Source organism: Stenella coeruleoalba (genome assembly GCF_951394435.1).
Source record: "Stenella coeruleoalba genome assembly, chromosome: 12".
Lineage (NCBI taxonomy): Eukaryota > Metazoa > Chordata > Mammalia > Artiodactyla > Delphinidae > Stenella > Stenella coeruleoalba.
Window position 1 is genome coordinate 9,193,926 of NC_137158.1, and position 13,936 is coordinate 9,207,861.

General features: G+C 39.0%; 1 protein-coding gene across 3 annotated transcripts in view; it reads left to right on the top strand.

The window, feature by feature from the left end:
* The window catches only part of SMAP1 (small ArfGAP 1), a 149,704-nt gene that overhangs the window by 85,734 nt on the left and 50,034 nt on the right, over positions 1-13,936 (top strand). For all 3 annotated transcript variants that reach the window (XM_079939982.1, XM_079939983.1, XM_079939984.1), the window contains one exon: positions 3,342-3,422. In XM_079939982.1, the coding sequence (XP_079796108.1) occupies positions 3,342-3,422 (81 nt within the window). The remainder of the gene's footprint in view (positions 1-3,341; positions 3,423-13,936) is intronic.

Below are 13,936 nucleotides of genomic sequence, written 5' to 3' on the forward strand. Positions count from 1 at the left end.
CTTCGTCCTGAAGGCCCTGGCACTTTGATGAGTTTCAGGGGCAGAAGGAGTATCCAGATCGGATTTTCAGGTCATAGCACTCTGCTTCACTGTCTCCGGAGAGCCAACTTCGTGCGGATGGGTGCGGAAAGGCTTGAGGACCTGTTGCGCTGGTCCATGAATAAATGGTGGGCGGGGTGCTAAAGTGGAGACAGAGGGAGTGAAAGGGCGAGCGCAGCTGTCAGAGGTCTCGAGAAGGTCGAGCCTGTGGGGTTTGTGATCAATGGGCTGGGGAGGCGCTTTGGGAGCCTGGATGGCTCCTGGCTTCGGGCCCGAGCACCTCAATAGATGACAGCGCTGCCCGGTGAGAAGGGATCCGGGCTGAGCGGGTATGAGGAGAGAGCAGGGAGGGCGGGACTAAACGCTGGGTGTGTTGCGTGTGAGGTGACGGCGGGACGTCTGGGTATCTGGTCAGGGCTTGGATGCACAGGTCCATAGGCCAGAGGAGAGATCCGGGTCGGAGAAGGGGGGAGGGGGCGGCAGCCCGGGGAGAGCCATGAGAGTGGAAAGCTGGGTGCACTGAAGAGTTAGCAGAGCAAGGGGAGGTCCCCGGGACAGTGGGGGACAGTTTGGAGCAAGAAGGGCATGGTTGGAGATGAACAGGCTTTAGAGGTCAGAGTGTTGTAGGGGTCAGAGGTCAGCAGGCAGGCCCAGGGAAGAAGCACCACAGGAGGGTGGAGCTGGCCACGAGGAGGTGGAAGGATGGCAGCGACACCTGGTCCAGAGGGTGGAAGCCCTCAGTTTCCGTGTCTGTGCTGTGTGGTGCCTGCCGCCAGGTCCTAGAAAGCAGGGGTCTGATCCAGCTGAGCACTAATCATCGTGCCTGATAGCATTTAGACACTGGGGAGCCCCACAGGAGAGTCCACTAGAATGTCTTTTCGTGCTTTCTTTTTCTTACCCTTTTAAAATTTCTATTTTTATGTATGTTTTGTAATGTATAATATAGTGCTATATGTGCTTTATAAATACATACGTACATGTGGTAGAGTATATATGCTCCCAACTTTTTAAGATAAGAGTGCATAAAAAATTTTAGAGACCGTATCTTTAATTAAATCACTCAAGTGTAGTTTGATTATAATGAACCCAAGATGTACTTCTCTCCGTCTTGTAGGACGTGAACATTCATTCCAGTTTTCTTTTGCAGGAGGTCTCCTGTTTCACTATATCATTTGGATATATAGTAACCAAGTTTCAGGAACTACTGTTTTACAGTACCAAACACCACTGTGTTTTATTCTTGATGAGAAAATAGTTTAAAGCAACTTAGCTTCTCACAGTACTCTTTGGTCTTTCAGCAGCTTTTTTTTTTTTTTTTTTTTTTTTTGCGGTACACGGGCCTCTCACCACTGTGGCCTCTCCCGTTGCAGAGCACAGGCTCCGGACGCGCAGGCTCAGCGGCCATGGCTCACGGGCCCAGCCGCTCCGCGGCATGTGGGATCTTCCTGGACCGGGGCACGAACCTGTGTCCCTTGCATCGGCAGGCGGACTCTCAACCACTGCGCCACCAGGGAAGCCCTAGAGCCCATGTTTTTAATGTTACTTCAAAGCCTGTGTTCTAAAACCGCTGCTGGCATCAGTAGATTACAGCCATATTTTGACAGCTGAAATTCCAGTGTTCAAGAGCATCTCCCTCTGTTAAACATAGCTAACTAATTTATTTTATTGTTGGTGATTTCAGATGTGCCCACCAATCATAGCGATTAGAAAGACTGGCTTCTCCCCCATCTCATGACGGTGACTTCCTTGAGAAATGACTGAGAGCTCTGAGCAGTTACAGAACCGTTCATCCCTAGCATAGTAGTGAGAATGATCCGCCACATTGCCTTCTTCCCTAAACTTGACTAATATCTGGAAAGCATTTTGCAATATATGAAGGATTTTTGCACATCTTGTTTATTCTTCACTTACACAGTGGCAGTGATACTGCTTACCTCATACGGTTGTTGTGAGGATTTAAATGAGTCATATGGTGTCTGGCACATGGGAAGGGCCCAGTAAGCGTTAGCTGTCCCCATGGGGAAGAAAAACTGCATAGACGGCAGCCCTCCGCTGGGCGGCAGGGAGCACCGACGCTTGACAGTCTGGGCCCCACAGCCCCTTGGCCCTACTACGATTAGCTCTGTGTGTTACTTTCCTGAGATTTTGTTTCTCCATTTGTAAAATGACAATAATGACTTTTTCCCCAGACATCACTGTAAAAATTAAGTTAGACAATAAGGTGCTTATCACAGTGCCTGGCCCATAGGACCTTTAATAATATCTCTTACATTATGGCCTAGGAATTGCCGGTATTGGCTTTCTTGATTTACAAATAGCAAAAATTCTACTCTTGAGAGAGGTGGTGTCAGACGCCCTTTTAAAGGCACAGGTGCAAATGCGACCTCTAGGCATTTTGACTAAGTTTCATGTGTTTATTATTCTGCCTTTTCTAGGTTCACCAGTTTATCTTTCATGTTTGCTGCCAGGAAACTAGGTCAGCACTCAGCTGCAGTATCACCCAGTTCTAGGTTTCTAGGCATCTTTTCCCTCTACATGCCTTATGAATGCTCTTTGTTTAATCTTTACTTCATTTTCCTTTTTTTGGCATCTTTATGGACCTTAAGTTTTTATTATTATATCCTATTTCAACCTTCTTGGAAATTGTGAACATTATAATACCATTATAGTTTATCTAGACTGGGTTGGATTAAATATGCCAACTAGTTAGCTGGCTCTGGTCCCCAAGCACTATCTCCAACATTCTTTTCATGAGAAAATTATTGTATTTGCACTTTTAAAAATCACAACGCTGTGGTAACAGACTGAAAATGTTTTGTGTTATTTTAAAAAATTAAAGTGTTTTTACCCTTTTCTCCTCATGTTTACATGTTGTAATTGGTCTTCATCTGTGTGATAAAGAATTCTGTTCCATCAGTTAGTTTGCTTTTTCTTTGTATTCAAATTTCAGCTTTATGGTTGCTGTTAGAAAGCCTGACCTTATGTAAAGATGCAGTGAGAATTTATTGAATAGAGGTCTCATTTCTTTAAAACAAACTCTGAAATATCAAAGAAGTTCTAAATTGTCTCACTTCTGTATTTCTTTTTTAGAAAAGTTATTCTTTATTGTGTTATCAACATACTCAATGAGAGTATGAATTTGCTGTGCTTACTTTTACATCTCAGTATCACTGGATGTTGTCATCATTGAATATTTATTTGTACCCTTTTCAAATGATGACTCAAACTAATAAAATAAAAATGTGTTAAGAGCTAACATATTTTAAAAAGTAAACTTATCAAAACTTTCGGCTATGTTTTAGAAAGAAAAAGAAAAAAAAAAGGAAGAGAAAAAGAGAGAAAAGGAGCCAGAAAAGCCTGCAAAACCTCTTACAACTGAAAAGGTAAAATTTCTTCTTCTTTTTTTTAATCTACAAAGATTATGACCTTATTTGTATAGTTATATATGAATGACTTTTGGGATATTCATGATATGCAAATAATCATTCTTTCAACAAGTATTTGTGGCATGAATACTGTGTGCTAAGCATGTCCGTCTGGCTTGTCCTGTATGATTTGTAATCGGCTACATATGTGTGGGTATAGATTCATGTGAGTTCCTCAAGGGCAAGTATTATTCCTGACATAAAGAAGTGGTGGTTTTAGCTTTGTGCACGATCAGACTTCAGCGAAAGTTGAGAGGATGCGGAGACATACCTGCAGGGACCTTCAGAAAAGACTCCATGCTGAAGGTAGCACTTGAGCTGGGTTTTGAAGTGTAGGTAGGAAGGATTAAAGTGTGAGGTAGGAGTGTATCCTGTGGAGAGAACGTTGAGGACATGGAAACTGGAAATAGACAAAGTATGTTTTAGGAAAATAAATGAGTAGTGGAGTTTGAAGAAAGATCTATGTCTGTGTATGGAAAGTAGTGAAAAATAAGACCAGAATGGTAGATTGAGCTCAAATTGTAGGGGACCTTAAGGTCCAGATTGATTCTTTTTTGAAGGAAAGGCTGTGGGCAGCATTTAATTCAGAAGGGTTCTACTGGAAGATTATTTTGCAGTGATAAGCAGGATAGAAGTGATCAGGCCTACTAGAGGTAGAGAGACCATTAGATTTCTGTCAAGCGCTTGGTTAAATAATCATGGTGGCTTGGCTTGAACGCATTTCCTCGTACAAGAATGGAAGCACAGTAAGGGACTTGTCAGTAAAGGGAGCATCCTTGATTTTAGCTGTTGAAATTTTAATAATCAACTTTATGGAGGCATCAGTTACATACTACAAAGTGCATCCATTTAAAGTGTGCGAGCCAGTATTTACTGGTTCTTTTCCCATCATGTTGATTAGAACAGTCTCTACCTTCAGAGAGTTATAAACATGCCTTCTGCATTTACGATGTGCTGAGTATCCCAAGGCTCCTTAGTCCTTTATGTAGCAACCAAACACGTCCACCATCTGCCCCTTGACCCCCCTCCTAGCAGTGGCCCCCCGTCCTTCATACCGGGCAGACTTGCGTCTTGCCCCCTGAGCACACTCGCCATCCCTCTGGGCACTGAGCTGCCTGGCCAAGGATGTCCTTTGCTCTCCACACCTCTTATCTAGGCTTACTCGTTCCTCCTCGTCCATCCAGCCCCTCTAACACCCCAACCTCATAGGCTTTCTCCCTTCCTCAAAGTTCTGGTGACATTGTCCTACATTTGACTTTATTACTTCCTGCCTCATATTATTGTTTAATTGTATTGTTAGATAAATTTCTTTGTCTAACACAGATGCATCCATGTTTATGTTCTGTTTCCTGAGATTAGGTATCAATCAGGTGGGGACTAATAAGTCTTAGGTTTCTTTGTATTTCTGACAGTTTCTTGTGTGTATCAGATGTTTAGGATAAATACATGTACATTGATTTGTTGATGTTTTCCATCTCATAATTCCTGTTAATGTTTTGATCCCAAGGTCATGCAGAACAATAAACTGCAATTTATTTCTGAATAATTTGTTAAATACTGAAGACTTGCTAAGTGGAATTCTTTGAGATATTTTTTGAAGTACTTTTCAGTTAAAGTTAGTTTTTTTGACTATCACTAATTGTTTTAACGATTGTTTACTGAATTAGATTCTTACCTTTCACCAAATTAAATTTAGATGTTAAGTATTATAAAACTTTTTAAAAGGAGTGATTAAGTTGGTAATTATAGCCTGATTACTTAAATAGCTTTAATTCTGCTCTGGAAACTTTCTCTTCAGCATGCATCAGTAAGAAGCTGTAAGTGAAATCTCTTACAATTTCCTATTGGATTACAAAGGAACTTAAAAATCACTAGTAGGTTTTATCTTTTATTTCCAAAAGTTGGAAGTATCAGAGTTTATATAATGCCTTATTGTTGTACTTGGCAAGATGTAAAATTTAACCCCTTTTAAAACATCATATATTTATTTTTTCTCTTAAAAAATATTTACCATCCAAATATAGTGAGCATTTGATGTAGTGACCATGTGTGTTTCATGGTCTTGCATGTAAACACTTGCTTTCTGTTGCCTGCTGTGGAGAGGGGCCGCCGGGGTTACCTGGGAACAGTCTCTGGATTGGGAGCTTGAGAAGAGCAGTTCAGGGCGTGTGAACAGCGAGGAATCCAGCACTTTTCCGTTACCATTTCCCTTTGGTACTTAGGTTTTGTGTGTTTTGTTTTGTTTTGTTTTAAATAAATTTATTTGGTTGCACCGGGTCTTAGTTGTGGCAGGTGGGCTCCTTAGTTGCAGCACACGGACTCAGTTGCTCCGCTGCATGTGGGATCTTCCTAGACCAGGGATTGAACTCATGTTCCCTGCATTGGCAGGCGGATTCTTTATCCACTGCGCCACCACGGAAGTCCGGTACTTAGGCTTTAAATAAACCCAGTTCACACTTCATCTGTTATTCTTGCTCGCCCTGCAGAGGTCAGGACTCCTGTTGCCAATGGTGGGAACCTTGCGGAAGGAATAACCACCCAGAGGGAAAAGCTTTAGTTCCTGTCAGAATTTCGTGGTCAGGATATTGTAGGTTATGTAAGGAGGAAGATAAATTTACAAGCGTAACAGTGGGGAGACTGAAAGAACAATAGAACAAGCAAGCTTTACTTCATTCACATTAGGCGTTTTTCTTTGTGTTCTCCCTGACCTGATGTTTTCAGGGGGCATGTATAATCTAGAGGAGAAATTAGCAGTAATAGCAGTGAAAATCTTAGCAATAGTAGTCAGAATATCATTCTCGTAAGTAGGTAAGAGTTGGCTGTCTGGTATCTGCCAGGAGCTGGGCTGGTGTACAGCTTGCATGCACACTTGTGCATGTACACTTACATGTGAAGTGACAGCCATGTATTCACCACCTAGTCAGGAAACAGAACATGGCTGCTGCCCAGAAGCTGCCCTCCCCAGCTCTTCCCAATTAAATCACTTCTCTTCTCCCAGAGATAATCATTTCCTTGTATTTTAGAAATAGATTTACCTTCTCTGTGTTTCTAAATAATAGAAATATTACTTAGAAAATACTGTTTTTCTCTGTTTTTTGAACATACAAATGAAATGATGCCACAAATATTCTTTTGTGTTTTGCTTTTTTCAGTCAACATTGTTTTTGTAAGGGTTAATCATGTTCTGTATAGATACAGTTTACTCAGTTAATTGTTGTGTAGTATTCCATTATTTATATGTTCCTTACTTTATGCATCCCATCGTTGATAAACACTTGGATTATATCCAGGCTTTAGCTGTTATAAATAGTGCTGCTTTGAACACTTTTGTACATGCACCTAAGTATGTATTTCTTTAGGATGTACTTAGGAGTGGACTTGTTGGGTCACAAAGTATCTGTATCTTGAACTTTACTACATAACGTCAAACTATTTTCCAATGTGTATACCAAATGTATTCTGGTCACACTACATTCTTTACAGCATTTGGTATTGTCAGAGGTATTATTATTTGCAGTCTGATGGGTATATAAGGATATCTCATTGTATTTTACATGTCCATTTCTTATATTACTAATGAGGCCCAGTGCCCGTGTCATACGTTTATTGCCCATTTGGAATCCCCCTTTTGGAGTTCTGACTCAGATCTCTTGCCTGTTGTTAAATTGGATGGCTTACCTTTCCCTTACTGATTTGTAACAATCTACACACACACTTACACGCATATATACAGGAAACTAGTCCTTTTCCAGTTACGGGTTTGCAAATATCTTATCTCTGTGGTTAATTTCATTGCTCTTTTTATTTCTGGTTTGTGAATCAGTGATCGAGGGCATCCTTGTCTTATTCCTGACGTCAGAGGGAAAGCTGTATGTGTTATCTTCATTCCTTACAAAAACTACAGTTATTGTTTAGTTAGAGAATTTATGGAGTCTGGTTTGGAAAAATAGATTTTATTTCTTTTTTAAAGGCTAAACTCCATCTCGTGTCTCTTTATGTGTTTAAAAGAATGATGCTTGATAGGTGTTATTTTTTCCCAGGACACTTGTTCTGAGTCCACTTGCAATTAAAGCCATTAGTATGGTTCTTGACACACAGCAGTGAGTGAATAAATGATTACAAGTATGTTAATTGGGGGGTTGGGAGGAACCTTACCTCTCTTATTTTATAAAAAAGTTAACTAAACCCTAGAAGGACTCTGAGTCACTGAAAAGTGACTTGCTCAGTGCTAACAGTTGGTGACAACTCGGGGGTTTGAACCCATGTCTTCTTCTGATTTAAGTCCCGCGTTGTGTGTATGTGTGTTTTGATTTGACATGTATGTCTTCAGTTTCCTTTCTTGATGCAATTTTTAGTCCTTTTGTACATTCTACATCATTTTATAATGAACAGTCCAGAGCTCTCTAAAAAAGAGCAGTGTGTTTATATACAACGTCATCCCATACTGTCCTAACTAATGAATTCATAATTTTTACTGATTTGTTAAGCGTCCGGTAGGGACTTCTTCATTCTGTAAATACACTTGTTTTCCCTGAGCAGTCTACCACTTTGCTTAAATTATATTTTGTACCTAGGTCTCCCTAAGGTTTACGTTTTGTGTTGTGTGAGCATCTGTTGCCAGTGGGGTTAGCTGGAACCAGGCTTACTTTATTTTGTGAGAGGAGAAAGGTAAAACCTAAAAATTTAATGAATCAAGTGATTAATAGGGCAGATGCTTTTGACACTTAAATAGATGTCTCTCTGCTGTGCTTTAGATATTCTGCTGGAAAATTGTGTATAAATTTGACTTTTTCTAAAATATTCTGTCACACGTTTGACATTTCTAATTCACTTAGTTTAGATTTATCTACTAGGCTATCTCCCAAGTAGCCAGTGATCTATAAATATGTTTATGTAGATGAGAAGTACTCTACTAAAGGAATGTACATGAGTTCTCTTTCAGTTTATATGAGCAGATCTTAATTTCTCCTTTGGGAGGTTCTGAGTTTTACAGTTTTTCTTTTCTTAAAGATGTGCATATCAAAACATGGAAAATGGACAAATAGTTTTGGGGATGGGGAAGTTAAACCCTTTTAAGGTAATTTAAGGTAATAACTGCAGTAGTGGTTCTGGTTTTATTGCTATTTATTACAATACGGTTTGTTACAATATTATTATGTTTTAAGTTCTGAAACTTCAGAATTATAGCTAAGAAACCTTTAATGTAGGGGTCAGCAAACATTTTTCTGTAAAGAACCAGAGTAAATATTTTAGGCCGTTGGGTGTCTTTCACAACTACTCAGCTCTTTCTTTGTAGCACAAAAGCAGTAAATGAGTGTGTTCCAATGAAATTTTATTTGCAAAAACAGGCGGTCAAGTTTGCTGAGGACTGTCCCCCACTGGTCGCAGTGGAAGAAGGAGGGTCAGGAGGATAGCCAGGTTCAAGCCTTGGTCTGTGTTCACTGTCTTCTTGGCAAAGTCAGTTAACTGCCCAGATCTGCTTTTTCTTCATATATTAAATGACAAGCTTTGCTTAGATGATCTCTAGAGATCCTTATGGTAATAAATAGTTTTAAATTTAGAGTTACTTATTACACCTACTGAATATAGGGACAGATAACTAAAATCATCTGACTGTATCCTTAAAGATGGCTTTTACAACTCCACAGAGTTGGTTTTTATTCAACGAATTCTCTTTATTGTTTCAAACTGGTTTTTCACTCACCTTAGTTGCTATTATATTTTAATCAGCTAGTTTTCCTATTAAAACACAAAGTATAATTTAGGAAAAGAGTATTCAGTTCTTCCTAAGGCAAGCTACTTCTGTATTTACGTAGAACATGTATGTGTGTGTGTGTGTATTCAGAAAAACTGGCTTACTTTAAGGTAGTAGGTATTTCTGTGTAGGTGTCTACCTGTACAGGTGTTACTGCATCATTGGTTTTATATGTAATGGGTGCATTAACGGGATAATTTAGATTATTCTATCAAAGTAATGATTTTATATTTTCATAGACTTTCTTAAAATCTCTCTGAGATAATTATAATGAGAGATTAGGACATAATTATACACCTGTCTTGGAATATTTTTATGAGTTAAAATTCTTCTAATATTGAAACTTTTATTATTTATTTATTAAGTATTACATATTCTGTGTAGGAAAAAATAAAATATACAAACAGGCCAAACATTAAAAAAATATGTAACTTTTCATAATCCCTCTACCTAAGGATGACTGTCTTAAACCTTTTGTGGTATAACTTTCTATGCTTGTGTGCACATGTGTGTATTCTTACCAGTCTCTTACATGTGCCTTGGTGGAATTCTTTAAAGAGATTTCTGTGAATGGCATGTGGTTCCCTAACTATGTGTTGTAATTTTTTTTAATGTAATATTTTTAAAGTGTTTTTTGTGTAGATACTTGCCACTAGCTTCTTGAAGTTTATGAGAGCAAGTCAATTCATGACGTGTATCAGTGTAAAATATAAAATTCCATGAGGGAAAGTGGCGGAGCAGTGATGCTGTGGGAAGGAGACCTCCCCCACTTTGGATCATACTCACTGTTATCGAAAAGTGATCTCAATATATGACAAGTATTCAAATCTTTAAGAAGATGATATAGATAAATAGTGATTGTTTTTAACTAGTTGGGAAAAAACCAAAAACAACCAGCAGAGTTGCTTTTCTGAACAAACCTTTATGTTAATAAAACTTTAAAAAGTACATTTTTACTTGATAAATATAAATGGTCTACCTTCCAGTATAAGCAAAAGGTACAATTGCAAATCTCTTGAATTTGAAATTTCAATATAGCCATGTAAAAGTAAGCAACCAGTTGTAAATCAAATAAATTGTTCTTAGTAAACCATTAAAGTGAAATTAAGTGGCTCATTGCCAGATGCTGAATTGGTAGGTTATGTTGTTTAACAGCCACCAAGCTCTCGGTGTAATTTAGGCTAAATAAACATTTCATGTGATGCGTGTATGCATTTGACAATAAGATATTTCCAGTAATTAATGCTTTTGTAGAAATCATGGAAACACATGGTCTAGGTGAGTAGGCAGGTCAGATGTCTTACAGAGCATTTTTGTAAGTGGGTTTGGCAGATTCTTTGTATTTTCCACAAATCATTTCATTTCTAGCTAAAAACCTGACACTGGAGATTAGTTTGGTAATACTCTTTGTAGATTAAAAGTAATATAGTTAACGTTACTGTGCTTTAGGCTTAGCAAGCATTTTGGTCCTGCTTCTCTGTGGTCCACGTTTTATTAGGGCATAGCTTGCTAGCTCCTGTTGACGGCTTTCTTTCTTTAGCTGTTAGGTTTCTTTTTTTAAGTAAATCCTTTCTCTCTGAGAAAGAAAAGATCACAGTGCTGCTCCTAAGTAAAAAGAAATCATATGTCCTGTCTAGTAAATTTATAGTTTTTCATTCTTTAACCAGGAGACTGAGTACATAGAGACCTCGTGGATTTTTTAGTAGCATCTCGCTTCTACAACCCGTAACGCCCAAACCATGTCTCTTTTAAGAAGTTAAAAAACATGCATAAGGAAAGAAAAAAAATCACCGTAGATCTAACGACTTAGAAAAATTATCACTAACTTTTTTTTTAAAAATAAATTTATTTATTTATCTTTGGCTGCATTGGGTCTTCGTTGCTGCGCACGGGCTTTCCCCAGTTGCAGTGAGCAGGGGCCACTCCTCCTTGCGGTGCACGGGCTTCTCACTGCATGGCCCCTCTGTTGCGGAACACAGGCTGTAGGCGCACGGGCTTCAGTAGTTGTGGCTCGTGGGCTCCAGAGCACAGGCTCAGCAGTTGGGGTGCACGGGTCCAGTCGTTCCACGGCATGTGGGATCCTCCGGGACCAGTGCTCGAACCTGTGTCCCCTCCATTGGCAGGCGGACTCTCAACCACTGTGCCACCAGGGAAGCCCTCGCTAACGTTTTGATGTTCATCCTTCTAGATTGTTTCCCGTGGAAGTATATGTATCCACACGGGATCATCCTACACATATTATTTTGTAACCTACTCTGCTCCTCTGTCATATAACAGTATATCTTGAATATCCTTTCTTGTTGATAAATATGCATATGCTTTTCTATCTTTAATAACATTCCACTGAATGGGTGTATCATAATTTATCTTCCTCTGAATAAAGAGAGATTCTTCTTAAAATCTGTACAAATAATCAGTGTACAGCTCTGTGATCACTGATTAGGATGGGCTTTTAAAACTGGAATCGCTGAGTCAAAGGATCTGGACTTTTAAAAAGTCTTTTGAAAAATACTAACGAGCTACTGGACGATAAAGCTGGCAGAGCCTGGACTTGGTAAGAAGACTTTAATTCCATTCTCTGCTGTTTACTAAATACTTGACTGCTCTGAACCTCAGTTTCCTCATACGTAAAACTGTTAATTCAACGGGCATTTTTGTACCCACCACGTGCCGAGCATTACTTTAAATACTAGGAATAGCGTGGCAGGGGCATGTCTGTGTCTCGCAGGATGTTTAGCGTCATCCTGCCAGTCTTGGCAATCAAAAATGTCTTCAGACGTTGCTGCGTGTCCCCTGAGGGCAAAATTGCTCCTGGCTTCAGAATCGCTGATTCACATTCCAGGTCCATGAAACTGATCTCAGTGGAAGAATGAAAGCCTGCCTGTTGTTGAGATCAAGGCTCTTTCGGATATCGACACAAATCTTTTTCTCAGCAGATTTACTCAGATGCTGAAAGGAAATAATATAGTTATACGTATGAAAAAAAGTTTATAACAATGCCATTAAGTGGGAGGTAAAATATAAGCGCGTTTGAAACTGAAATGGGCGTTTTCTTAATTAGAAGTTACTCAGAGTCAAGTTTATCCTTTAAAATCACACATCGTTTCATCCAATTCCCATCTTATTAGAATCATCTGCATTTTGGATATAGAGAACAAACTAGTGGGCGGGGCAATACAGGGGTGGGAAGTGGACGCAGAAACTATTGGTGGTAAGGTAGGCTCAAGGGTGTATTGTGCAACTTGGGGAATATAGCCAATATTTTGTAATAATTATTGTAAATGGAAAGTAGCCTTGAAAATTGTATAAAATTTTTTTTTAAATTAAAAGAAAAGGAGAGAATCATCTGCATTTTGGAGGTAAAAACAGAACAGCGTGTTAGGATAAAAATCGGATTAGATACATGGTCTTGGGCCATAGATAGCATTTAGCCCTGGAGCCATAAACTTTGTTGCTATTCCCCTTCTGGAAGATTACTTTTGTGGTACTTGCAGTTATTTGTCTGGATTACTGCATTTATTTCAGAGCATTGCCTTGCCGGAAAAACTGGGTGCAGAAAAGAAAGAATTCCAGCTTCATCAGGACTTGGTGGGGGCCCGAACACTGGGAAAGATTAACAGATAACTGACCCTAATTGCTTATAGAATAAAGTACCTGAGCCCTTCAAAGTCTAGCTCCTCCTAAATCTTTATCATTGTGGTAATGATATCAGCCATATTTCTTTTTATAGCCATTTTCCCCTTATTATACAAACCATGGAAAATACAAGAAAAAACTGTCAACGAAAGCCTGTCATCTTACTATCCAGAGTCTCATCACCTTTAACCTTTTAGATTTTACTTTCAGTTTTTTTTCTATGTAGACTATTTTTTAAAATATTTTTCTTCCCTCATCCCTCACTTAATATTATATAATGAGTGTTTTCTTATCCAATATTTGTATTACCATGAATTTTAGTGTATGGACTACATTAATAAGATTTTGTATCTTCTAAATTTCTAGCTTACTTTATGGCATTCTTATATATAAGTAGAAATGAAAACTTTTATAGGATTTTAAAAGGGTACTTTATATCTTACACCCATTAGGATGACTGCTGTCAGAAAACCCAGAAAATAACAAGTGTCGGTGAGGGTGTGCAGAAATTGGAACCCTGTGCCCTGTTGGTGGGAATGTAAACTAGTGTGGCCATTGTGAAAAGCAGTTTGGTAATCCTTCAAAAAACTAAACATGGAGTTACCATTTGATCCAGCAGTTCTACTTCTGGGTATATACCCAAAAGAATTGAAACCAAGGACTCAAACAGATATTTGTATGTCCGTGTTCATAGCAGCATTATTCATAATAGCCAAAATGTAGAAACAGCTTAAATGTCCATTAGTGGATAAATGGATAAACAAAATGTGGTGTGTATGTACAATGGAATATTATTCAGCCTATAAAGGAAGGAAATTCTGACACAGGTTGACAACATGGATGATCCTTGAGGACATTATACTAAGTGAAATAAAGACGAAAGGACAAATACTGTGTGATTCTACTTCTAGGTACCTCATGCAGGTACCCAGAATAGTCAGATTCATCGAGATAGAAGGTAGAATGGCGGTTGCCAGGGTACGGGTGGGATGGGGGGAAGGAAAGTAATTGTTTCATGGGTACAGAGTGTCAGTTGTGCAAGATGGAAAGAGTTCTGGAGATGGATGGCTTTGGTGGTTGC